Source organism: Talpa occidentalis, unplaced genomic scaffold (assembly GCF_014898055.3).
Source record: "Talpa occidentalis isolate TD23 unplaced genomic scaffold, MPIMG_talOcc4v2.1 talOcc4.7, whole genome shotgun sequence".
In the NCBI taxonomy this organism is placed as follows: Eukaryota; Metazoa; Chordata; class Mammalia; order Eulipotyphla; family Talpidae; genus Talpa; species Talpa occidentalis.
This window is the reverse complement of record NW_023605083.1, coordinates 81777968-81803880: the sequence shown is the minus strand read 5'-3', so window position 1 is coordinate 81803880 and position 25913 is coordinate 81777968. Positions and strand designations below refer to the sequence as shown.

At 34.7% G+C, this 25913-nt stretch overlaps 1 protein-coding gene across 1 annotated transcript in view; it reads left to right on the top strand.

The window, feature by feature from the left end:
- NF1 (neurofibromin 1) overlaps positions 1–25913 on the top strand; it is a 253568-nt gene that overhangs the window by 208126 nt on the left and 19529 nt on the right. Inside the window, exons 36-50 of the mRNA XM_054689838.1 lie at positions 945–1377; positions 1946–2286; positions 4609–4811; positions 9727–9920; positions 10744–10884; positions 11018–11297; positions 11758–11972; positions 12206–12267; positions 12406–12520; positions 13034–13135; positions 14824–14964; positions 18567–18693; positions 20197–20328; positions 21302–21437; positions 22892–23049. Of these exons, the coding sequence (XP_054545813.1) occupies positions 945–1377; positions 1946–2286; positions 4609–4811; positions 9727–9920; positions 10744–10884; positions 11018–11297; positions 11758–11972; positions 12206–12267; positions 12406–12520; positions 13034–13135; positions 14824–14964; positions 18567–18693; positions 20197–20328; positions 21302–21437; positions 22892–23049 (2780 nt within the window). The remainder of the gene's footprint in view (positions 1–944; positions 1378–1945; positions 2287–4608; positions 4812–9726; positions 9921–10743; positions 10885–11017; positions 11298–11757; positions 11973–12205; positions 12268–12405; positions 12521–13033; positions 13136–14823; positions 14965–18566; positions 18694–20196; positions 20329–21301; positions 21438–22891; positions 23050–25913) is intronic.

The following is a 25913-nucleotide window of genomic DNA, read 5'->3' as shown; positions in this document are numbered from 1 at the left end:
TACTGGTTTGAACTATTTGTTTTTTATCTTATGTCATCCCCAAAAGATTACAAGCTCTGAGGTGAGGATATTTTTTTTAGCTTTTTTTGTGTACTACTACCAGAGTTATCTGGTATAGACCACTGGGCGAAAGTTAATATGGATTGTTTTGAGTTAAAATTCTAGTACTGTCTTCTTCAGGGCTTTCTGATGGTCTTTATCTTGGCTATATACATTGATTAGAGTTGTTTTCATTGTAAGCAACATATGACCTAAAATGGTTTAATAAAAAAATGGAGTTTATTGGTTCACACAACTCAGTAGTCCAGGGATAAATTTCATCTCAGGAGAGACTTTATCTAGGATTCAAATGCCAGGACCCCAGTTTCCATCTTCATTAATCAGCTCCATTTCCTTAGTTGTTAGGCAGGCTTCTCCTTTATCATGCTCCAAGATACAAGCAACAACCATGTGTTCCCTTGTTTATAAGTGTTAGAAAAGAAAAAGTATTAAATTCCTGCAGTCTAAGCTAAAATCTCTGAATTGGGCCTCTTTAGTCCTGGTTACCCTGATTTTAGCCATGTAATCAACGATAAACAATTCTTTCAGGTCAAGGTAGGATAAATAAATTGGCTCTAAGTAGACCATTCCCACCCACACTGTTGATCTGGGAAGTTTGGTGGGTCTGGAAGCAACTAACCAACTGTGGTGGGCAAGTTTGTTGTTACTATTGCTCACAGTTTTTGAATTGGAGGTATTTTACTTACATTTTACTTTAGTCTCAATTCTTTAATTTCTAACAAACAACTGGATTAAAAAACTGATCCAGACTTCATGTAATTATATTATTGAAGTTTTCTCTAGAAAACTAATCATAAAATAAGGTAATAAATTAGATTAATAGTATCTATATATTTATTCAGGACTCTGTTAAAGAACTGTCTTTTTTTTGTCATCTTCCTTAGGTTCAAAACTGGTCAGATCAATGGTGATTTGCTGATATACCACGTCTTGCTGACTTTAAAGCCATATTATGCAAAGCCATATGAAATTGTAGTAGACCTTACCCATACTGGGCCTAGCAATCGCTTTAAAACGGACTTTCTTTCCAAGTGGTTTGTTGTTTTTCCTGGCTTTGCTTATGACAATGTCTCTGCAGTCTATATCTATAACTGTAACTCCTGGGTCAGGGAGTATACCAAGTATCACGAGCGGCTGCTCACTGGCCTCAAAGGCAGCAAAAGACTCGTTTTCATAGACTCTCCTGGGAAACTGGCTGAGCACATAGAGCATGAGCAACAGAAATTACCAGCTGCCACCTTGGCTTTAGAAGAGGATCTGAAGGTATTCCACAATGCTCTCAAGTTAGCTCACAAGGACACCAAGGTTTCTATTAAAGTAAGTTTCATCTGTCTGGTACATGATTCATTGACTTTCTTTACTAATCAGACAATATGCTGGCATGTCTAAGTGTCTCTGTAGTATACATCAAATGTAAATTCCAAATGAAGGGCAACCAAGCTTTCTATCCTCAAAGGGGCCCTGCAGAGATATTAAAGACGTGTACTTGATTATAATCTGTGTTGAATTGGAGGCAGAAGAGTGTTATAGAAAGAACAATTTGGTCTATACCAGTCAATAGGTAGGAATGTTTGGAGAAGGGTAATTACCTGTTGAGCATTCCAATTATTACATGTTTCTTACAGAGTAAGAACATGAATCTTCAGTATAGAATTAGTATTTGTCAGTAGGATTCTTGACCCTCAATTTTTTTCTGATGTGTTCAGTCTCTTGATAACATTTATCACAGTGATTATTGAATCTACTTGAATATACAATGGTGGTAACTTCTTAAAATGGCAAATATGGTAATTTGTTAATGGGTTTGATTTTTTGGAGCCTCTTAGACTTCTGCAAAATAGAATCTAATTCCTCTCTACTCTGCCCCTTCACCACCACTTTCCAGGTTGGTTCTACTGCTGTTCAAGTAACCTCAGCAGAGCGAACAAAAGTCCTGGGACAATCAGTCTTTCTAAATGATATCTACTATGCTTCTGAAATTGAGGAGATCTGCCTAGTGGATGAGAACCAGTTCACCTTAACTATTGCAAACCAGGGCACACCACTCACCTTCATGCACCAGGAGTGCGAAGCCATTGTCCAGTCTATCATTCACATCCGGACACGCTGGGAGCTGTCTCAGCCTGACTCCATCCCCCAGCACACCAAAATTCGGCCAAAAGATGTCCCTGGGACACTGCTCAATATCGCATTACTTAATTTAGGCAGCTCAGATCCTAGTTTACGGTAGGTTAAAAAAAAAATTTACTTCAGTTTTGTTCAGAGTTTGTTGCTTTTAAAATGGGACCACTTAATATGCTTTAAAAAAAATTAATGCTGGACCATTATTTTACATCTTTGTTTGAAAATTTGAAGGTATGCTATGTTGGTTAACCAGCATGACCTCATCAGGTTGTGGAGTATCCACATGAATTGTGGAATTCTGAATAGGGTGATTCACACTAAACCAGTGTTTGTTCTTTCTCCAGGATAGTGATCTGAAACAGAAAACATGGCACATCTGTTTGTTTGGGGTTTCCCCCACAAAAAAGTTTTTTTGTTATTTTAAGTTTACATCTAATCTACGTTTTCCACCTCTGAGTTCTCTTAAATTTCTCCATGTTTAAACGTATGTCGTTATTAGTTTTTTCTTGAAATCAAATGAGATTATCATTGTTTGACAAAGCAGGTCTGATGTTCAGTTACTCCAAAAAAAAAAAAAAAAAAAAAAACACGTTTCATATTTTCCAAAAGATGTAAATACGACTATAACAAAATTCTTGAAAGAAATCTTGAGACAAATACACACATGTCATCTGAGTATAGTTGGTTTTGTTTAGGTATAATAAGCTGAACATGAACAAGAAAAATAGAGAGCCTTTGGAATCATTAGATTTGGTTAAAAATCTAAATTTACTACTATGTATAACTATGAGCAAGGTGCCAAGATTCTGAGTTCTTGCTTCCTTGTTCTTTAAATAAAGGTAAGATAGTGTCCTTATATACCTACAAAGGTTTAATAGTATGTGCGGCAGTTTATTATATAGCACCTAACAAATAGTCTGTGCTTAGTAAACATTTTCTCCCAACCGTGCTTCACTTTCTCTTTGTACCCCTCCTCCCTCCTCCCCTCCTTTTCATGTGAGGATAATTCTTTGTCATAAGTACCTTGAGATTGTTAAGAGTTCGAGAGAGAGAAATTTTTAGCTTTGGAAAATCTTTCCTAGTGTATAATACAGCCCAGGTTTTATTAGAGGATCGTTTAGTATTCTAGTGTCTCCCTTACTTAAAAGGGGGAAAAATCAACGAGATTCTGTACTTGAATTGGGCCTCACGGGATCTGTGAACACTCAAAAATTATACACAAAATTTTGTGCATGCTTATCTTTCTTTTACCCCGGAGAAGAATAGCCAATTTGAGGAACTCCCATTCCTGTAGCTATTAGAAGATACAGAGTCAGTGTCAAAATAGTATAACTCAAAGTTCATAGGAATTAGTAAGCATACATAAACTTAGAAACAATTATATTAATATTCTCAGTTTAGCAAAATGGAGCTACTAGCCTGCCTTTAATTTTTAATTCAAAGTTCTTCGCAGAAGAATGCCAACAGTCTTCTAGCAATTACTAGCTTGAATGAATCTGTATTGTTCCCTTGTGAAATAAAGCAAGCTGATAGCTACTGCTCTTTGCTGAAGCATGTCATCTCAGAGAAAAGGATGTTAGAAGACTTAAATTTCAGTGGCTTTTTCTTCCTCTGTGGTTGCTGCATAAATATATTAGCACAATGAAAGTTTGGAGAAAAGGAAAAAGTGAAATCACTAAGAAGTGAAACAATCTTTGCTGGATAGGAGAGGAAAATTATTTTAAAATTGAGTGATTTTTTTTGAGCTATTTCCAAAATTATTTAAATGTATTTTCAGACATTTATAAGGGACTTTTGATTCTAATGGAACCTGAATATAAATTATGTTTTTTTCTTTTTCATTATTATATATAACGGAAAGAGTTTATGGAAGGACAAATGGGAGCAACCGAACTATGTTAATTTTTTTTGACCTTCAGTTTATAGTATAAAATAATATAAAACCCAGAAAGAAGTTCAGTGGATGCTGATTTAAAATTTTAGCATTCTATTTGATGAAAACATTCAGTTTTATTCTTATGATTCCCATTATAACTGGTTCTAGTGGGAGAGGAAATCACAATTCAAGTTTGGAACTCGCTGAAAACATATTATGCCTTATTCTGACTTTGTATTGATCCACCTTAGGTCCATAAACCTCTCATTTTATGTCCAGTGAAATGGCTTTTAAGGGAGACCTTATACTCAAGTATCTTAAGAGACTCACAGTCGTCTTCTGGCTATGTCAGAAATCTCCCTTAAAAAGATCACCAACTGATCAAGAGGTATTTTTGGTTTAAACCATAAAGTCATAACATCTCTAATCATAAAATTTAGTAATAGTTGGTTTTGCTTTGTAATAGAATAAGTTGTATGTTATTTAAAAAATTTGGAATTGTAAGAAAAAACAAGTTCTAAAACAACTTCATTTGTGCTTTCTCCTAGGTCAGCTGCCTATAATCTTCTGTGTGCCTTAACTTGTACCTTTAATTTAAAAATCGAGGGCCAGTTACTAGAGACATCAGGTCTATGTATCCCTGCCAACAACACTCTTTTTATTGTCTCTATTAGTAAGACACTGGCAGCCAATGAGCCACACCTCACCTTAGAATTTTTGGAAGAGTGTATTTCTGGATTTAGCAAATCTAGTAAGTAATGATAATTTTCTTTAATATAATAATGATTCTAACAGGATTCAAAGACAACCCTTTCATTTCAGAATTTGCCAGTGAAATCTTTAATTAATTACATTTTCACTTCTTTACTCTTCTGAATTTTCACCAGTGGTATTCTATGACTGAAGGAATTCTAAAGGAACTTACTGTTAACACTACATTAAGAAATCCACCAAAATTCTGGCAATAAAAGCAAGGTGGCAAGATTTTAATATTTTGCCTTTCTCTGGACTGTTTACAGAGTATTTTTTGCACTGTGTTTCAGTTTAATTAGCTTCAGCAATTCTCCTCTTCGATTATTCCAAATAAGTATTTATGTTGTCCCCTTGATTTTAGGAAACAAGTCATTTTCTCTTTACTTAGGTTGACTTTGAACTATGATTTTATCATTTATGGACATATTGCACATGCAGAATGCAGTGGCATATAATACAGGGTCCAGAGACAATCTGTCTTGAATAAGTCTCATAAATCTAGCACACACTCATTACATCTCTGTATCTTCCTACCCTGTAGTTGTATAAATGTTGCTCTTTTCCCAGCTTTACTTCCTGACATTTTTTCCCTTCCCTTTTTCCATAATACATAAAACTTTATTTTTCTGCATTTAAGCACATTTCTTAATTTTTTTTAGTATTAGGTAGTTGAAAACCTTCATAATTCATTGAAACCAGATCACTATATGTAGATTTTATAAGAAGAGATGTAAGAATGTAACCTTTAAAAGAAAATTTGTAGGGCTGACAAAACAAGGAAAGTGTAAAGCTTTATTGAGAATCACGAAAAATTGAATGAACAGACATATTTTATTAATGAACAATTCTTCCCAGATTACTACAGATCCAAAGCAATCCCATCAAAATAACTAAGGGATTTGAGGATAAAGAATGAGGCATAGGACACAGCAGATGCATGATACTAGCAAGCCAGACTGATGGCCTCAAGCTCATGTACCCCAAACAGCAGCAAATGTGGCACTCCCACAGCACCACCCAGTCAGTTCTATGCAGTCACAACGATGCTCACCTACTGAAAGCAGTCAGGTTGTATTAATATCCCCACCCACTGTGCCACCCCAACATAGCGAGGTAGGTATGCACCTTGAATCCTTCATTCAAGTGACCAGAGAATAGTGAGTCCTGAACTCCAGAACACATCAAATGCACAAGTTAAATCTTTGAGACTAGGAGAGGAGGTAGAGTGTTGCCTAATACATGGAAACAAACAGAATCAGACAAAATGGGGAGACAGAGAAGAACATATATTAAATGAGAGAGCAAGACAGATCCAGAGGAAAAATAGAGATAAACTTCCTGACGAAGTTCAAAGTAAATATGCTTCCTGAACTTGGGAGAAGAATGAATGAACAGGAAAGCTTAAGAAAGACCCCAATATGAGGCATGAAACTGAGGAATACAATGCTAGAATTGAAAAAATGCAGAGGAGCAGAAGAGCAGATAAGTGAGCAATAAAACAAAGAAGTAGAACTTACCCAGACAGACAACAAAATGAAAAAGAATTTTAAAAAGTGAAGATACCTTAAGAGATCCCTGAGAAAGTATCAAGAGGGATTACATTTGCATTCTCCCAGATGGAGAAGAGAAAGGGGTACAACAATTATTTGAGGAAATGATGGCCAAAAACTTACCTAATTTGGAGAAGGTAACATATGTAGGACTCCAGAGAGTTCCAAATAAGAGGATCCCAAAGAGATCCACACCAAGATATCTTATAATTAAGACGGTGACTGTTAAAGAGGATTGTAAAAGCAGTAAGAGAAAATCAGCTTGCTGCATACAAGAACTCCATGAGGATATCATCAGATTTTTCAACAGAAACTTTGCACACCAGAAGAGAGTGGCTGAGGTACTCAAAGTGCTAAAAGGAAAAAACTTCTAACCAAGAATGATAATCCTGCCAAGGGTTGTTTCTTTCTAGTTGAAAGAAACATTAGAGTTTCTCATACAAGCAAAAACAAAAGAAGTTCATCATTACTAAATTGCAATGCAAGAAATGTTAAAGGGTCTTCTCTAAACTGGGGGAAAATGTGGCTCTAGCAACAAAGAAAAATACAAATGAAATCTCATTAGAAAAGTGGTTATTTATAATAACCAAGATGTGATGACAACTTAAGTACTTACCATAGATGAATGGCTATACATAATGAAATACTATTAAAAAAAAAAAAAATGAAGTCCTGCCATTTCCCCAATATGGGTGGGCCTTGACAGGGTTATAAGTGAAATAAATCAGATTGAGAAAGACAAACACCATATACTTTCTTTCATATATGGAAGATAAAGCAAATGAACAAACGTAATAAGCTCTTAGATTCTCACACCCAAATGGTGGTTACCAGAGGGACAGGTGGGTGGGAGTGTTAAAAGAATGGGTCTGTTCTATAGTGGTGGGTAGAAACTAGGTTTTTGGTGGCTTTCATAATGAGGTATATATAGGTGTTGATATAAAGCTGAAACTTATGCATTGTCATAAATCAGTGTTACCTCAGTAAAAAGGAATAAGTAAATAAAGATCTGAAAACCAAAGACAGTTATTACATGAGATCACTTAAATGTGATACCTAAAATGCATAGAAAAAAACTCACAGAAAGTAGAAACTTGTAAAGAATAAAATGGCTGCCAGGGATGGGAGGGTTGGGACAAATGGAGAGAGGTTGGTAAAAGGGTACATACTTGAAGTTGTAAGATGAATATGATCTGAGGCTCTCATGTATAATATGGTGATAAGTTGGTGATACTGTATTGTATCATTGAACGTTACTAAGAGTAGAACTTAAGTGTTTACAAACACAAAAAAAGTAAAAATATGTGGTGATAGATTGTGGCAACCCTTTCACAGTGCATACTTATATCAAATCGTCACATTGCATGCTTTAAAAATATTACAATTTTATTTTTCAATTATAACTCAATAAAACTAGAAAAATGAGGAAGAACCTAAAATGATTGCAAATTTTACTTGAAAGTGCGGAAACAGCTATGACAATGTTGAAAAGAAAAACAGAAATTCGGCATTACAGGTATCTGAACAAAGTATAGCATTACAATAATTAAAACAGAGTATTCAAGAATCAGCAGTCAGATGACTTTAAAGGATACAGATTGGTAAAGAAGCACCCCCAAAGTGATGGGAGAGAGATTATATCATTTCAGAAATAAGATTGGGGAATGAATTAAATTGGGTCTTCATTCCAGTCCTCAAGATACCAAAATAAGTTCTGCTGTATTTAAGAGCATGAAAAAACTGGAAACATTAAAAGAAGAGGAAAAATACTTAGATGCTTTCTTATTCAGAAGACTTATGAAGCAAAAAAGTGATAGATGAAAACAAAGGAAATACACTTTTGACCAAGTAAAACTTCAAAACATCTCTACTTCAAAAAATACGAGTAAAAGTTAAAACTAGGAACTGTTTGCAGCAACTATGAGATTAATATCTTTAACCATAATGAGTTCTTAGAGATTAAGGAGAGAAATGGATCAGTAGCATGTAAGTCATGATAAAAAAAGAATATGTTTTACTAATAAAAATTAAAGTAAGATAATATATTCAACTATCAAATTGGATGAAAAAAATTTTACATAGTGTTGATGGCCTGTGGAATTGTAAACAGTAGTAATATTTTCTAGAAAGCAGTTTGAACATGGATATCAAGATCCTTAAGAATGTTCATACCGTTTGACCTCATAATTCTACTTTTTACAGTGTATCCTAAGGAATTGATGTTCAGATGTTTATCATAGCATTATTTTTCATTCATATTTTTTAAGTGCTTAAATTTTAGGTGAGTGGCTTTATGAGTTTTTACCTGTGAATCACAAACCATTTCCCAGATCAAGATACAAGACATTGCCAGCATCCAGAGATTTCTTGTCAGTTAATATTGTTCCCTCACCATGAGTAACCATTGTTTGACATCTGTTACCATAGATTTATTTTGCCTACTTTTGACCTTTATACAACATTATTTATAATAGCAAAAATTGAAGCAGTCTAAAACTAAAATAATAAAAAAAACCTAAGTTTTCAGATCTGGATGGAGTAATATGAAGTACACATTTTCAGTTTGGGAAAAAAGGTTCTGGAGATAAATGGTGGTGATAATTAACACAACGGTGTGAATATACTAATGCCACTGAACTGAACACAAAAAATGGAAAGTTTTATGTTGTGTTTATTTTACCAACCCCCAAAAAAGTCCTTTGGGGACTCTAGGTGAACTTACATAGAGAATTTTTTTCCCCATTTCTGTATCTTTTCGTAAGACTAGAAGTTACTTCAAAATAAAAGTTAAAAATGTTTGTGAAGAATTTTAAGTGAATAAATAATCTCAGTATAATGTATAGTGAAAAACATTCAGAACATACTGCATATATAGCATAATCCTAATTTTTGCGAATTAGTTGGAGTTGGTTCATGTATAGATATACACACATAAATATTATATTTACATGGGTTTGGGAAAAAACCTGAAGAGATGAAGTATGATCCACCAATATATATGGATTTCATTTTTGTGGAGTGATTTCCTTTTGCCAAACTTTCTATGTTACTTTATTAGAGTATAATGTATAACATATTTATTAACAATAAGTAATAAGGAATCACTGCATATTCATTTTATAATTTGAATAAAACTTAACCGATTTTTTAACTAAAAGAGACATTATTAAAAAGGGTGTCAAAAAACAAAACTTTAAAAATAGGCTTACTATTAAAATAACTTTCTTTAAGACTTACTCTCTTTCTTCATCTCTGTTTTCAATAATATATTGTCCAAACCTTCAATCCTTTATTTTTAAATAATTGTTGATGTAATTTTCATTGACTGTGTTAATAATGTATTTCCCCCCCTCCCCCTGCCAGGTATTGAATTAAAACACCTTTGTTTGGAATACATGACTCCATGGCTGTCTAACCTAGTCCGTTTTTGTAAGCATAATGATGATGCCAAACGACAGAGAGTTACTGCTATTCTCGATAAATTGATAACAATGACTATAAATGAAAAACAGATGTACCCATCTATTCAAGCAAAAATATGGGGGAGCCTTGGGCAGGTATTGCATTTGTTTAAAGATTCATCTAGTATGACATTCAAGCACATACCTATCCGGAACCCACTTTTTGCAGAAGCACCACGCTTAGCACTACAGATATAGCTGTAAAATAGACGTTCTTCTCTTCAGAAAGCATGCACAGACCTACCTAATTCTTTATGTGGTAAAGATCGCAAATGTCTAGTGCATGTCTCAGAGAACAATTATTTTAACACTCTTCTCTCTGGCACAATTATGTCAAATTTAACTGTAAAAATCTTATGTCATTTCTAGTAAATAGAATGTCATTTCTGTTGACTTGTTCCTCAAACTATAATGGAAGTATTTCAGGTAAATATCATTTCTTCAAAGTAATCACTGGAGGAACACCCTTTTTCAGATAGTGCCATAAATACTCCAAATAATTTTAGCAAATCCTCCAAATAATTTTAAGTGACCTTGGAGCCAATTTCATAGCCTTAAAAACATCTCAGCACTTGATGTTACTTCCTATATTTTAAAATAACTATATTTCATTTTGATCGTACATTATTATCTTAAAATAGAGATGCTTTGCAACTGAATGAAAGTAATACATGTGAAATTTTTTGTTTTTGAATACCAGTCTCTTAATCTCTGGAGGAATCAAATGAATATCCTAATCCTTTTTGGATATTTTATGATAGATTATATTTGCTACCAGGTCTGTAATTATAATGTATTTCAGAGCATCAGATAAAAAGAATTTTCATGTTAATTGGGCTTCTCCTTGAAGTCTTTTTAAATTATGAAAATTAATTTGGTAGAGCGACTAAAACAAGTTAACTTTGCTCTTTCCCACCAGATTACAGATCTCCTTGATGTTGTACTAGACAGTTTCATCAAAACCAGTGCAACAGGTGGCTTGGGATCAATAAAAGCTGAGGTGATGGCAGATACTGCTGTAGCTCTGGCTTCTGGAAATGTGAAATTGGTTTCAAGCAAGGTAATGACTTTTCCTTTTTCCTGGACTATGGCATGATATATTATCATTAGAAGGGTTCTTTTGTTTTCTAGTTAGTCATTTTAAAGTTAAAATGAATTTTTTATAAGACTTTTTTAAAAATTCTGCTTTACAGGTTATTGGAAGGATGTGCAAAATAATTGACAAGACATGCTTATCTCCAACTCCTACTTTAGAACAACATCTTATGTGGGATGATATTGCTATTCTAGCACGCTACATGCTAATGCTCTCCTTCAACAACTCCCTCGATGTGGCAGCTCATCTCCCCTACCTCTTCCATGTTGTTACTTTCTTAGTAGCCACAGGGCCACTGTCCCTGAGAGCATCTACACATGGATTGGTCATTAATATCATTCATTCTCTGTGTACTTGTTCACAGCTTCATTTTAGTGGTAAGTTCCAGGAAAGTAATTTCTGTTTCACGGGTTTCTTTCTCCATTTTATGCTACCTACTTAGCCTGGATAGTATTATTAGTTACTTTAATGCCTCGACATCAAGCTACTTATTTAAGCCTATGGCGATGACATGAAATTTTATGAAAAAGAAAGAATAAATTGCTTCCATTCCGTATCAAGCTGTTGGATAGACTTTCTGTGTATGTTTGTTGTATAGATACATGTAGATATCAAATAGGCTAAAGACTCTGCACCAGTTGACAGTATTGCATTACTAACACAAATTTGTGGATGAATGGCACTAAAGCAATGAGTATTAAGATAATGTATGTAGAAGGTTGATGTAATTTTGATTATGATATTCAAGTTTTCTAAATTCAAAATGCAACATGGTACTTCAGAATTTAAAAATTAATATCTTTTAAAGTGTTTACTTGTTCCTTTTTTCTTTTACAGAAGAAACCAAGCAAGTTTTGAGACTCAGTTTGACAGAATTCTCATTACCCAAGTTTTACTTGCTGTTTGGCATTAGCAAAGTGAAGTCAGCTGCTGTCATTGCATTTCGTTCCAGTTATCGGGACAGGTCATTCTCTCCTGGCTCCTATGAGAGGGAAACATTTGCTTTGACATCCTTGGAGACAGTCACAGAAGCTTTGTTGGAGATCATGGAGGTATATAAAGCAAAGTGACAAGAAACTTAGATCATGTTTTAAAATGCACTAGTACTGTATAGAAGAAATAAATACTGGTTTATTCTACCTTTATTTAATGCTTAAATAAATATTCCATGGAATGTGTTTATTGATGACATATATTTCATTTATAAAATGACATTACAATAAGCATTTAAGTGTTTATAAAAACATTTATGTCCATAAATATATTGAGTATCTTTTTTTTTAAGGCATGTATGAGAGATATTCCAACATGCAAGTGGCTGGATCAGTGGACAGAGCTAGCTCAAAGGTATGTCTCAAATGTAAGTTGTAAAAGTGTGTGTTGTTGAAAAGAGAGATACTACTTTACTGCATAATCAATGTTTTACTTATTTAGTGTATATATAAACAGAGGTTTTTCATAAGCTCATTGGATGTTTTATTGCAGATTTGCATTCCAGTATAATCCATCCCTGCAACCAAGAGCTCTTGTGGTCTTTGGCTGTATTAGCAAACGAGTATCTCATGGGCAAATAAAGCAGATAATCCGTATTCTTAGCAAGGTACCTCCCCCTACCCTCCTCCCAATTATTTGTTGTTCCCAGCTGTAAACAATATCTTACATTTTTCTAAGGGACATTTAAAATTGAATTTAATAAAATGTCTTGTATAGTGCTTATTGAATATTTTTAAAATGGGTTTTGGTTTTTTACTTTTGTAATTAGAAGTGAAGAATACTCTAAAGAAGAGGTCTTTAAAAGAAAATAAGTATTGTCTCTTGCTAAGACAGTATACTGTTGATATTTTATCAGTTTTCAAAGCATTTGACTATGACTGTAGAGCTTAATATAAAATCATACATTTTGTAATTAACTTAATAATGTCTGATTTTTTATATATTAAAAAATAAGAACTCAAATGTGTATTGAGCTGACTACTAGGATCTGCACAGCACTGTAAATAATTCTAGCACTTATTAAATAAGCAGTTATTCCTGAACTAATCCTCAGATTCAAATTAGGAGTTAATGTTTTATTTCACTGAAAGTAAAATAAAGAATTCTGTTTCCCTAACAGGCACTTGAGAGTTGCTTAAAAGGACCTGATACTTACAACAGTCAAGTTCTGATAGAAGCTACAGTAATAGCACTAACCAAATTACAACCACTTCTTAATAAGGTAATTAACTCTAAAGAAAATGAGCACATTCACTTTGGGGTATCTATGTTAAATGTGATTTTGTCTTATTTTTCAAAGAGTTCAGAAAACAAGGATGAGGAAGAAACTATAAAGAAAAAGCTATAGTTACAGTGTAACTCCTTGTCTTAAAATTCAGTTGTTTGAAGTATTTACATTAGCGGAAGACTAAAGAATATATTCTGAAGTGCTTGTAAGTCATGCTTCTTCAGTGCTAAAAGAAAGATAATATACTTAATTCTTTGATTCAGTAGGTATTAATTGAGCATTAATTGACTGCTACGTGCCAAGTACTGTTTTAAGTGCTAGAGGTATAGTACTGTAAAATCCTTTGCCCTTATGAAGTTTGTATTCTTGGTTGAGTGTGGGAATTGGGGAATGAATGAATAATAAAAACAAAAGGCAAATAAAATATATGGTATGTTTATGGTCATTACTAGGTGAAGTATACCAAAATGAAAATGCATACATAATGCAAAAATGAAAAATGATGTAAGAATTATATAAAATAAAATAATTTATTAAAAAAAAGAGTTTGGTTGCTAAAAGATGATACTTGAAAGGAGTAGATTCATGTAGCCACTGTTTTAGGATGATCTGAGCTGATCTCAGCTTTTTGACCTCAAATAGATCATTAACATGCACAGACATCATATTTCCACATGGATAAAATGAATAAACTGGACTAAATAATCACACAATATCTAGGATATTATTATTTACAGCGGAATAATATCCTACTGTAAAGATGTAGATTCCTGCTATTGAGTTAATATGTTCTCCATATATCCTAACCCTAAATTGTACAAAGTGGTTCTCTTATCTTCATAAGTTAAGATGAGACTCACAAGGGCTAAATAACCTGCCAAGGCCATGCACCTAATTAAAGACAGACCCATGATTCTAATCTGAGGCTAGCTGATTCTGAAGTCCGTGTATTTTTCTATATACCATACAGCTAAGTAGGGGCTCCCCAAGATAAGAGAGAGATTACTATACTGATAAGAGTGAAAAGAAAGTTGAAAGAATAGAATCTAAAGTTAAAGAGATGGGTAGGATTTAATATAAAGAAAGGGACAAAGCCTTGAGTAGAACTGTAAAGAATGCTGGGACATTGGAGGGATGGTGTCTCATCATTCTGTTGAAATGGAGAAAATATTCAGGAAAATAGTGAGAGGGAAGGTTGTAAAGTTTAGCTAGAGCTAATTTAACATCCAGCATTCTTCAGAAAAGAAGTTTGAAATATACATGTATTTGCAAGCGGATAAATAATATGACAAAAGCAGGAGTTAGAGTTTTCTGATGGTGTTGTAGACAGTAAAATAGAATGGGGAGAAAGAATCCATATTGAGAACAAAGAAGGCTGGCAAAGAATAGTGTCAGTAGCAAGTAAGCAGATACAAAAGAAATTACTTTGAAAGAATCAAGAAAATTTAATTACTGGATTTTGGAGTCAAAGAAAAGGGAGAAACCAAATTTGCTAAGCTCTCAGTATGGCTAATGGTGTCTTCAGTTAAATAGATGGAAGAGATGAAGTTTGCCCATGTATTTACCTTCCACAAAAGAGAAAGTATGCATAATCTGGGGAATTACAGGCTTCACTTTGTACTTTGTTCTGAAGACTTTTTTGTTGTTCATCTTACTAACTTGAAACATGTCTCTCTTGTCAGGACTCCCCTCTGCATAAAGCCCTCTTTTGGGTGGCTGTGGCTGTGCTGCAGCTCGATGAGGTCAACTTGTATTCAGCAGGCACTGCACTTCTTGAACAAAACCTACACACCTTGGACAGTCTCCGGATATTCAATGACAAGGTAAGCAAGCTTTTGATTAGGCTCCTAGATTATGCATATTTAGAGGCCCTCCTCTTTTATCGTTTTTGTCCTTGAAAATCAGAAGAGAGGAGCCTCCTTGGTGGGGCAGGGGATACAGTCTCAGCGCTGTCAAGCTATAGCCAGCCATTGCAGCATGAGTTCGATCCTGGCCAGGAGCTAACCCACATTGCACAGCAGACTGCTTTCTCACCCACTGCTTCCCTCAGCAGTGTATTTCAGTAGATCTGCCTGTTTTGCTCTCCACTCTGTCTGTGATGAATCCTCTCACCCCCCTGCACCTCTGGCCTGCACCTCTGGCCTACACTCCAGTTCTTGAATGCATAAATAAATAAAAATAAATCTTTGGAAAAAAAATCAGAAGCGATCCATACCTTAAATATGAGTATCTATAATGCACAACTTAAGTGTAGTTCCTTACCAGTTCACAAATAAGTATTTAGACTTCACTGCATATTTTCTACATAAAAATAGCAGAAAATAGTACTCACTCAATACTAGTAAACAAAATAGGGGTAAATAATATGAAGAGCTACCATACCAGAGCTATCATACCTGTGCGATGCATTCATTATTTGTAATTTTCATAACCCAGAGGAAAAGGTTAGCCTTTCCAAACCACTCCCCTTTTCATATGAAGAATAATCTAAAAACAGATTTGTTTTTATTGAATAATGGTACTTAATGAAAAAATAAGTGTAGTTAGAAGCAGGTAAGGAGGTTGGATAGTCTAAAGGACATTTTTGGGTGCTTGTACTTTTTTTTTTTTTTGCTTTGCCTAATCTCACTTTAAAACATACCATTAGCACTCCTTAATATTTTAATGTTTATCAATCTTGATTGAGGCTAGATTTTGCTTCACAAAGTATAAAAGAGGGACTATGACACTTTAAAAGTCTGGAAGAAAAGAGGAACTTTTTTAAAAGCTGGGTATGTGTATATAGCAAGAGATTTGCTTGAAGTGAAATTAAACAGAGCTCTGGGTAGAAAGAAATAGAAAAAAAACAGAAGCAGTTTTAAGTGTGGATATGCCTTCTCTAAACACTATTTGTTCAGTCAACCAAATATAGGGTAGAACCAGCATAGATGGGGCTCTGGGAAATATGTGGAGACAAAATTCTAGAGGCAGAAGCTACCTTGGAGTCTATCAGTCAGACCACCATTTCACAAAATAGAAAAGAACAAAGAAGTTAAGTGACTTGTTTATGCTCATATATCTGAGTTGGGGCAGGAGCCCCTGTTTCCCAATCTCCATTTCTCTTTTCTGGGATTATCTAGGGACAGAGGTGATAGAGAAGTAGCTAGTTATTGGCTATTTGTATGAATAGAAAAAAACTATTCATACTATACTTTCATGCTGTCACCTTGATTTCAACCCACCTTGATATCAAAATTCTGGCTTCCAGAAATGTGAGGGAATAAATTTCAATTGTTTTAAGCCACACAAACACAAAAGCAACCCAACTCTAATAGGAGTCTGAATGTTAAGGACACTTGAGGGGCCTCTTCCCAATCCATGGACAGAGACAGTCACCAGCATCTCATGACTGAACTTCCATGTGTGACTTCCTTCCCGGCGACCTCACATCCATCCTATCCCTACCTTGTGACCTTCTAAGAAAAAAAAGTATGACTGAAGTGTTTATTTAGGAATATCTATCTACACTAGCATTTTCATTGCCAGAATAGCCCACTAGCAGGACTTAATTTGATTCCAGTGCCCCAGGATACTAGGAATCAGAATTATAGCTTTGTTAAAAGTCACTGGTATGCAAGATGAATAAGGCTGAGGATTTAGATTTTCAGTAGATCTTCAGTAGATCTAACGTGTAACAGGGTGACTTTAGTTGATAATACTGTCATGTATAATTGAAATTTCCTGAGAGTTGAACTCAAATATTCTCACCAAAAAAAGGGAGTATATATGCAAGGTGATGGATGTATTTGATTCTATAGAGTGAATCATTTCACATTATGTATCAAGTCACCATGACGTATACTTTATTTTTTTTAATATTTTATTTTATATAATTCTTACATCATTTTTCATTTTTGCACAATGTATGCATTTTCATTTTGGTTACATTCCCCATACAATTGCACCCCCCATTATTTTGACCCTAATCCTTCCTCTCCCCGCCCCTTCCTCCCCCCTACCCCCTGTAGTGTGTCTCTGGTTTACAGTTGCTTGTTGACCATGACGTATACTTTAAATATTTTACTTTAAATATTTATACTTTAAATATTTTAAAAATTTTGTCTTCAAATATACTTCCATATATAAACTGAATATGGGTAATCACGTTTTAACAGTATATTGCAATCTGCATTTGTATCTAACAATATAAAATGGATGTCTTTCTAAGTATACACATACATGCACACAGGTATGTGAGTGTATAGTTCTTTCTCATGGCTACAGAGTATTTTACAGTATGCATGAACCACAGTTTATCCAGCAATTTGCCCATAATGAACCTTTTGTTTCTTCTAATATAAACATTGCTGCTATAGACTCCTTCCCACATTTTTTTTCTTTTTTTTTTTTGTGTGTGTGGGGAAGGGGTTCCTAGTACTTTTACCTGTGAACTGAAATCCACAGTAACTTTTTTTTTTCCCCAAAATTTATTTATTTATTTATACAAGCATTGGGTACAGTCAGAAGTGTGGGAGGGTGAGAGAATTCACCAGAGACAGAGCAGAGAGCAGAACAGGCAGACTGACGAAGTACACTGCTGAGGGGAGCAGTGGACGGCAGGAGAGGTCTGCGCACCATGTGGGACCCTCACCTGGTGGCCAGTGATCGAACTGGTGCTAAAGAGGCTGTGGGCAGCTTTGCAACCCAGCACTCAACCGCTGTGCCACCAGGGAGGCCCTCCACAGTAACTTTAGAGCAGATTTTCCTGGAATGAACATTGTTAAAATCTTGATTGTCTTGGGCAAGTTACATAGTGTTTTTGAGTTCCAGTTACCTCATTTTTCCACATTAGACTGAAATCCACCAGTCTTTTCAGTCCTCTCATGGATTTGCAGAAACTAGAACCATGCCTAGCACATCAAAAGCACATAAGTATTTGATTAGTAAAAGAATGAATGAATGAATGAATCTGTAAAATGGAGCTAATACCTATTGGGTAGATTTGATATAAAGGTTTTAATATACTGTATACTGCAAATACTCAGTAAATATGGATTCTCTTCATTCTCCTGAATTTTCAAAACCATGGTACATAAAATGCCATTTACAATTCAGTGAATAGTTTTATTTGAAACAATAATACTTTTAATTTTTAAAAAGTCACCAGGATGTAAATTGACAATGATTTATTTTGTACTTATTTTGTAAATCAAAACAACTTCATCTTCCACCATCTTAAGGATATTCTTGACTCTCTTGCATTAATTTATTTGTAGTATTTTAAATGTTCTTATGTGGTTTTCTGTAGTCACCTGAAAGTAACTTCTCTCAACTTGAAAGAATTACTTACCATGTCATAACTGTTAAACACAACCAAAAACTAGTAAGTGATCCTTTAAGTAAAGTTCCTGTGTGAATCCCCCATCAACCATCTCATCTTTAATAGAGTCCAGAGGAAGTATTTATGGCAATCCGGAATCCTCTGGAATGGCACTGCAAGCAAATGGATCATTTTGTTGGACTCAATTTCAACTCTAACTTTAACTTCGCACTGGTTGGACATCTCTTAAAAGGTAGAGACCTTGGGGTCAGAATATTTTTATGAAATGGTATCAAGAAGCCAGAAGTAACTAAAACAATTGATTTCTTGAAATCAGTTGAAATAATTTGGCTCATATATCTTAATTTAAATGCAAACTATGTCTGTCTGATTGAATTACTTTTTACTCAGTATGTATTTTTTAACAGAACCTGTTTCCACATCAGTTATCAGATTTCCTTTAGAAAGCAAAAGAATTGCGTCTTAAGGTTCCTAATTACTGAACTTTATCATAGCTATGTTGTTTGCTGGTACTTCCCAAGTATCTTTTTGATTATCAAAATAAGACTGCAAATCAGCAAATGTTAATTTGACTAATTTATATTGGAAAATGTTATCTTAGAGATCTGATCATAGATTTTCTTCCATTGTTTCTAATTTATTGTGGCTCAATCCTACTATTATATATACCATAGAGCCTCATCTTTTTGACACTACCCTCACCTCTTGAGATTTCTATATTGCTTATAGTGGTGCTCTCCAACTATTCCTCAGAACCAGCTGATTCATTCCTAACCTGGCTTTTCTCTCCACTGCTGACTTCACTGGTATGTTAGCTTTGGTTTATTAACATCCGGCAGTCATGGCCAGAGACTGTAGTTAACGTGAACAGCATGTGGTGGTAAGTCAGAGACAAAAGCACTGTAAAGCCTGGGATAAAAAGCTGGTGTGAACTAATGGTCTTAAGCAGTACTGAATTTTGTCTCAGAGATTCAGTATGGAACTTGAGTCTACTATTTTGTATCAACTTAAAATGATTCTTAGACTTTTGGGATCATGGCGGTTACTCCAATTTTTACCTGATATATATACGTACACTCAGCACTATGAATGCATACATTTCATTTTACCACCTTATAAGATTTCAGCAAAATAGATTGAGTTTTAATCTTTAAGGTGAAAAAGGGTTGTTCAAAAGATATTATATATACTTATATACTATAGGATACCTTGAGGAAAGATTGCAATAGGCTAATAAAGTGCTTGGTTATCTTGTATTTCTAGAAGAACACCAGGTATTTTCAGTATTTAAACCCCCTGTTTTAAAATAAAGTATCAGTGATTAAAAATTGTCCAAAGATCAGACTTTTTCTCTAACCAACCATATTCTTTGGGCTCTGAGATTAAGTACTTCCTATGTCATTGTTGTTTTTTTCTTTAATTAAAAAAGCAATAGAACCCTACTTTCAAAAGATAAGTAAGGTAAATGCCAATATATAGGTATTTTTAAAATCTCTGCACTGCTTTAGGGAATGAAAGATCTGAAACACCATCATCTCTTCTTAATTTTCCTTAGCATTCCAGAGAACATTATTCTTCACATTTTGGTACTTACTTTTATATATAATTAACTATTCACGTGTTTTACCTTTCCAAACGACTATTCATAGAAGGCAGAATAGCTAGTTACAGAGTAATAACTCAACAACTATTTGATGAAAGAATGAATTAACTTGTTTGTTTTTATTTTTTGTAGGGTACAGGCATCCTTCACCTGCCATTGTTGCAAGAACAGTTAGAATTTTGCATACACTACTAACTCTGGTTAACAAACATAGAAATTGTGACAAATTTGAGGTGAATACACAGAGCGTGGCTTACTTAGCAGGTAAAAACACAAATTGACAAAATTAATCTTAGCACATCTATATCTAAGGACTGCCAAAAAGGATACAAAGTCCTATGAGTCTCTTCAGCTGGTTGCTTGGCAGGGTAAGGAGTTCAAGGTTCAGTCCTGTAGTGGTTGTTAACATTTTGAAAGTTTTACCAAAACAGTTTTGCTTATGAAAATACTTGCATTAAAATCTGAAATGTGTTCCTTTTTTCATCTTTGGTTCAAGACACTGCAGTAGTTCTCTGTTATCTGTCATAAAATATGAACATTTCAGCCTTACATCCTGGACCCTTAAGAAGCCCTCCTTATTCTGTCTTCTTTCTCTAAATGTATAAGCTTTGTTTTTTATTACTTTTCCAAGTGGGTTCGTCTATTTTTGGCTCATCTATTGCCATCTCCTGGGAATGCCATCTGTTTTATCTGCCATGTCTGCCCCATCTCCACCTTTCCATTAAACCTTTCCTATTTGTTCTTACCTGATTTGTGTTTGTACACTTAGTACTTAGTGTAATATAGTTCTTGAACATAATTGTCTGGTGGAAAGTACTTATTTCCAGTTTAACATTTTGTGACCTCTTTTTTATTTGATCGTTTACACTTTGGCATATCATTTAACATGTCAGAGTATTTTTCCTTATCTAAGAAATGGACTTCATATTACCTGCCCTACCTTCTTTTTGTGTTTGTTGAGGTCAAATGTACATGAAAATACTTGACAAATATAAGGTACTCATTAAATTTCTTTATATATTTCATATTTGTGTACAGTCTTCAGAATAGACCATAAACCCTTTAAGATAAATACATCTGTCCTGTTACATATCCTTAAACTTCATACTTTCTAGGACTCTTTACATGCATGTTTAACAGCTGTTACCCTCTTCAGAAACTTGTAAGAAGTATATCCTGTTTTAAGTCACACTTGTGATCTGTTAACTTTTTTAATCTGCCTTATTTTCTCTTTTAGCGTTGCTCACAGTGTCTGAAGAGGTTCGAAGTCGCTGTAGCCTAAAACATAGAAAGTCTCTTCTTCTTACTGATATTTCAATGGAAAATGTCCCTATGGATACATATCCCCTTCATCATGGTGACCCTAGCTATAGGTACGTGGACTTATTCTCCCACAATTACATAATTATAATCAGGTTTCAATTTTGCATGCTTGTGTGGATACAAGCAATAGAGTAATCCAATAGGTAATAGAAAAGGAAATCTAAATATAATCTAAAAATGGTATGTAAATCAAAACTCATTTTATAAATGTCTATAGTATTTTATGTGGGCTGGTAGTAAGAAAGTTGCTGTTCTTTGGGCCTAATGTGCTAATGTTAATGTTAGTTTGCCTCTTTTAAGCACAAACCAGTTAAATAATGAAAAGAGATGATCTTGAGAATACTGGATTGCAGGAAAGAGCATTGGGAAAAACAGCATGAAATTAAAGCAAATAACATGCTTAATTATAGAAAGCTAACTTATTCAGATTTGAAAAAATATATGTGCCAGCACATTCCTTGTATTTTTCATAGAGCCATGAACATTATTAAAAGGTTTTCAATAGTAAGGTTTAGGTAATAAGATAATTAAATTAGGTCTACTGTTATATGATTTTGGATAGTGTGTTTTTTACTATAATATGGAGAAATTACATGAAAATGACATCATTTGAGAATTTTTATATTTTTTCAATTAAATGAAAGTGTAAGTTTTAGGCACAGTATTGAAGAGAAAAAAGTAATCTTGTATTTATAGAGCTGATATTTAATTTATCAACATCTTACTTTTTGATGAAAAGTGTTCTATAATGTTCCACTAATATTTTAACAATGTATACAAAAACTATCCATGCATACTTGGTTTTCTATAATCTTACTCTTCCATCATTCCTATGATTGTATTTCTTTGAGATACACCCCTTTTCATTATGAAATGGAGAAAGCGAATTTGCCTCTATTCCCCAATCAACATATAAATTAAGATTGATTTTCTTAGTTGTTAAACCAAGAATATGATTGTCTATTTAGACTTGACTTTCCTGATTGAGAAATTAATTCAGCACAATTCTGTGTAGCATTTGATGTGTACATGTCAGATACCATGATAAGAAAGTTGATACTTCCTGGGGATATGTTAAGAGTTTGCACCTTAAAGTCCTTTAAAGTGCAGTTTAGGGCCTCCCCATTGGCACAGCTGCTGAACGCTGGGCTGCGAAGCTGCCCGCAGCTTCTGGAGCACCTGTTCAATCCCCGGCCGCCGGCGAAGGTCCCACATGGCGCGCAGACCTCTCCTGCCATGCCCACTGCTCCCCTCAGCATTGTATTTCATCATTCTGCCTGTTCTGTTCCCCGCTCTGGCTCTGGTGGGTTCTCTCACCCTCCCTCACTTCTGACTGTACCTAGTGCTTGTGTAAATAAATAAATAAATCTTTTTTTAAAAAAGTGCAGTTTAAAATTAACTGATTGCTGTCGATGGGAAATAAGACAGCCACTTGGGAGGGACAAACAGTAGTTATATTTGTCACCATGCTAATTAATTCTTCTGAATTCTTTAAATATCTCAGGACACTAAAGGAGAATCAGCCATGGTCCTCTCCCAAAGGTTCTGAAGGGTACCTTGCAGCCACCTATCCAAATGTGGGCCAAACCAGTCCTCGAGCCAGAAAATCCATGAGTTTGGACATGGGACAGCCTTCTCAGGCCAACACTAAGAAGTTACTTGGTTAGTTTACCTAATTCATGCTGAACTTTTTAGAATTTATTTTTTAAATTCTCAAACGTTTTCACTCTTGAAAATTATTTGATGTTTTTTAATGATTTTTTAATGCCAATTAGAAGAGAATTTGATAGCTCAGTTAAGCTATATCATTTAAAGATAGAGGAATGAGAATGAGAACTTAAAATAGTTTTATTCTGATTCTTAGACAAAATATGGTAGCTCTCCTTGTTTTGTTCTGCCTTGGCCAAGCAATGGGAAAATGGAATAGGAAAGACATTAGATACACATGAGAAAGGAAGAGTTTTGCTGCACTTAGGTGCAGGCCCTTTCATGATATATAGGTCCCAAAGTTACCAATATGCTATGAAGCTGCAAATAATATTGTTTGCCATCTTTTCTTTTAAAGACAAAAAGGTAAGATTTTTCAATTACTGGTTTTTTTAACCATAAGAACATTTGATTCTTAAGTTTGCTTAGTTATACCAACTGTCAATAAGAACTATACCCAAAATACTGTGAGATCCGTTCCTCCTTCAAGAACTGAAAGTGCATGAGTCCACTGATCCACCTCACAGAGAGAAAGAGCAAATTCACAATAACTGAAGTTTTGTTACTTGAGTACTTCGGGATTAGTTCACTCACCAACAGTCTGAATGGCTCCGTGTCTTTCAGTTATCCATGCAGGCATATCTTAAGTATCGTTAGACATTGGGAAAATAAATATTGTGTTCATAAGGAAATCAGTGGACAGTGAAGTGTCAAATGAATAACCTGCCAGTAATCCATGAAAGAAATTGGAACCATGAATAGTAATCACTGTTACTTGTCACATGGGTCTGTTACCTTTTGTTTGAGTTCCTTTCTGTTTATACTTTGTCCTAAGTAGTCTAGGAGTTTTCTGGTTACTTAATGTTTTGTAATTCTGAATTTTCTTGTTAAGGAAGTTGTAAATGAAAAACTAACTTCAGAGAAAAGGTGATGATAAATTTGTTCAACCCCTATGCTAGATGAAAAAGTCATGGTTTCTACCTTGAAGAGCTCACAGTCTGGTGACTGAGACCTATAATCATCTGATCACAAAAGCATTCCCCAGGTGCCTTTAAGTAATTTGTCTTTAAATATATGAAAGAAACAGAGTCTGGAGAAATTAGGAAAAGCTGCAGAGAGGAAGTAATGTTTGAACTGGGACTTAATGATTTAATACTTGATTTTCAGGCAGACAGACACAGGATAAGGAATGCATGCATGCAAGAAATAGGGGGAATAATATGAATAAGGAAAAGTCAGAATAAGCAATTGGGGGTGCCTCCCTGATGGCACAAGGGGTTAAGTCTCAGCACTATGAAGCTATCAGCAGCCACTGCAGCACAACTTGGAATCTTGGCCTGGGCGCTAACCCATATGGCACAGCAGACCTCTCCTGTCTTGCCCGCTGCTCCCCTTGTGTAGTGTATTTCAGTCGGTCTGCCTGTTCTGCTCCCCACTCTGTCTTCAGTGAATCCTCTCACCCTCTTCCTTCTCCTCCCTGCCCCTGCACCTCTAGCCTACACCTCAGCTGTTGTATGCATAAATAAATAAATCTTAAAAAAAAAAGAAAGAAAGAAAAAGCAATTAGGTAGGAAATGAGTCTGTAGAAGGATTAGATTGGAACTAGATTGTGGAAGAGTTTGTGTGCCGTGATAAAAGAATTTAACCTTATCTTGTACCTAGAAGAGATTTATGTGGGGTAGAGATGTTACCAAATTCTGTTTTTAGGAAAGTTTTTTTGTCAACATTGTAGAGAAATAGGAAAAATTTTTGGCAAGAGGATCATTTAAGAATTTGATACAGCAGTTCAAGTAAAATATGGTGTATGCCCGCACTAAGAGAGGAATAGTGGAGAAAGAAGAGGAATAAAGACTTGGGATAGATTATTTCTGAAGGGAGCAGAAATGGGAGCAGGTGGGGAGGGAGAAGGTGGTAAAGGATGTCAGAAGTTTCTGACTTCAACAACTGGCTGCATAGTGATTCCACTCATAGAGATTGGGACTAAATATACTTACAATAGAGAATAAATTTAGATTGGTTGGTATATTGATAGCCCTTCAGGATTCTAGGAGTGCATATCTCTGAGATAAAAAGCAAAGACGTGTGTGCACCTCTAGAAGAGAAAGGTAAACAAGTGACCCATTTAGAATTGTTGAAGACACAATTAGAATCAATAGTTGACTCCATGGAAGTGGAAGGAGATCTCCCAGGAACAATGAAGAGTAAAATGAAAAGGAAGAGTGAGAAAGACAGGAAAACTAAATGTAGAGATTGCTGTCCTATAAAAAGCACCAATGGTTTTTAGGAAATTTGAGTTTCCTAAAATTTGAGTTTTTAACTCTGGTCTGGTCATAAGCTGGACTCCTAGCCATGTGACTTCAGGCTAACCACTTACTGCTCATTGTCTCTTCAGTTTAAAAGTGTGTGAAATAAAGAGGTTGGACTGGATCCTTTGGGACTGTTAAATTATTTGGTCTTCGTAATTGTGACTATTGCGAATATTAGTATTAATGTTTGAAGTTAGTAAAACCTTCTTCTCAATCATTCAGTTGACATTTTGTATCTCTCTTTTTAAAAATGGTGCTGTTAAAAGTATTAAAAGTATTCCAGAATTGTTCTTTGAGCTGCACCAAGAAAAATAAGAGAAATATTCTTAGAATATAAAGAAATATATTGGTTCCAAGTAATCCAGCTTTAATACTTTAATAAAGGAAAGATAGTTCATGTTAGTGTACTGCCTGCTTAGAGTAACTCAAAGGCAAATGGAAGATGCTACTACTTCCTATTTTTTGAAGCATCTTCTAGTGTATCTGTTTAGCACTTTTAAGTATGCAGATTTT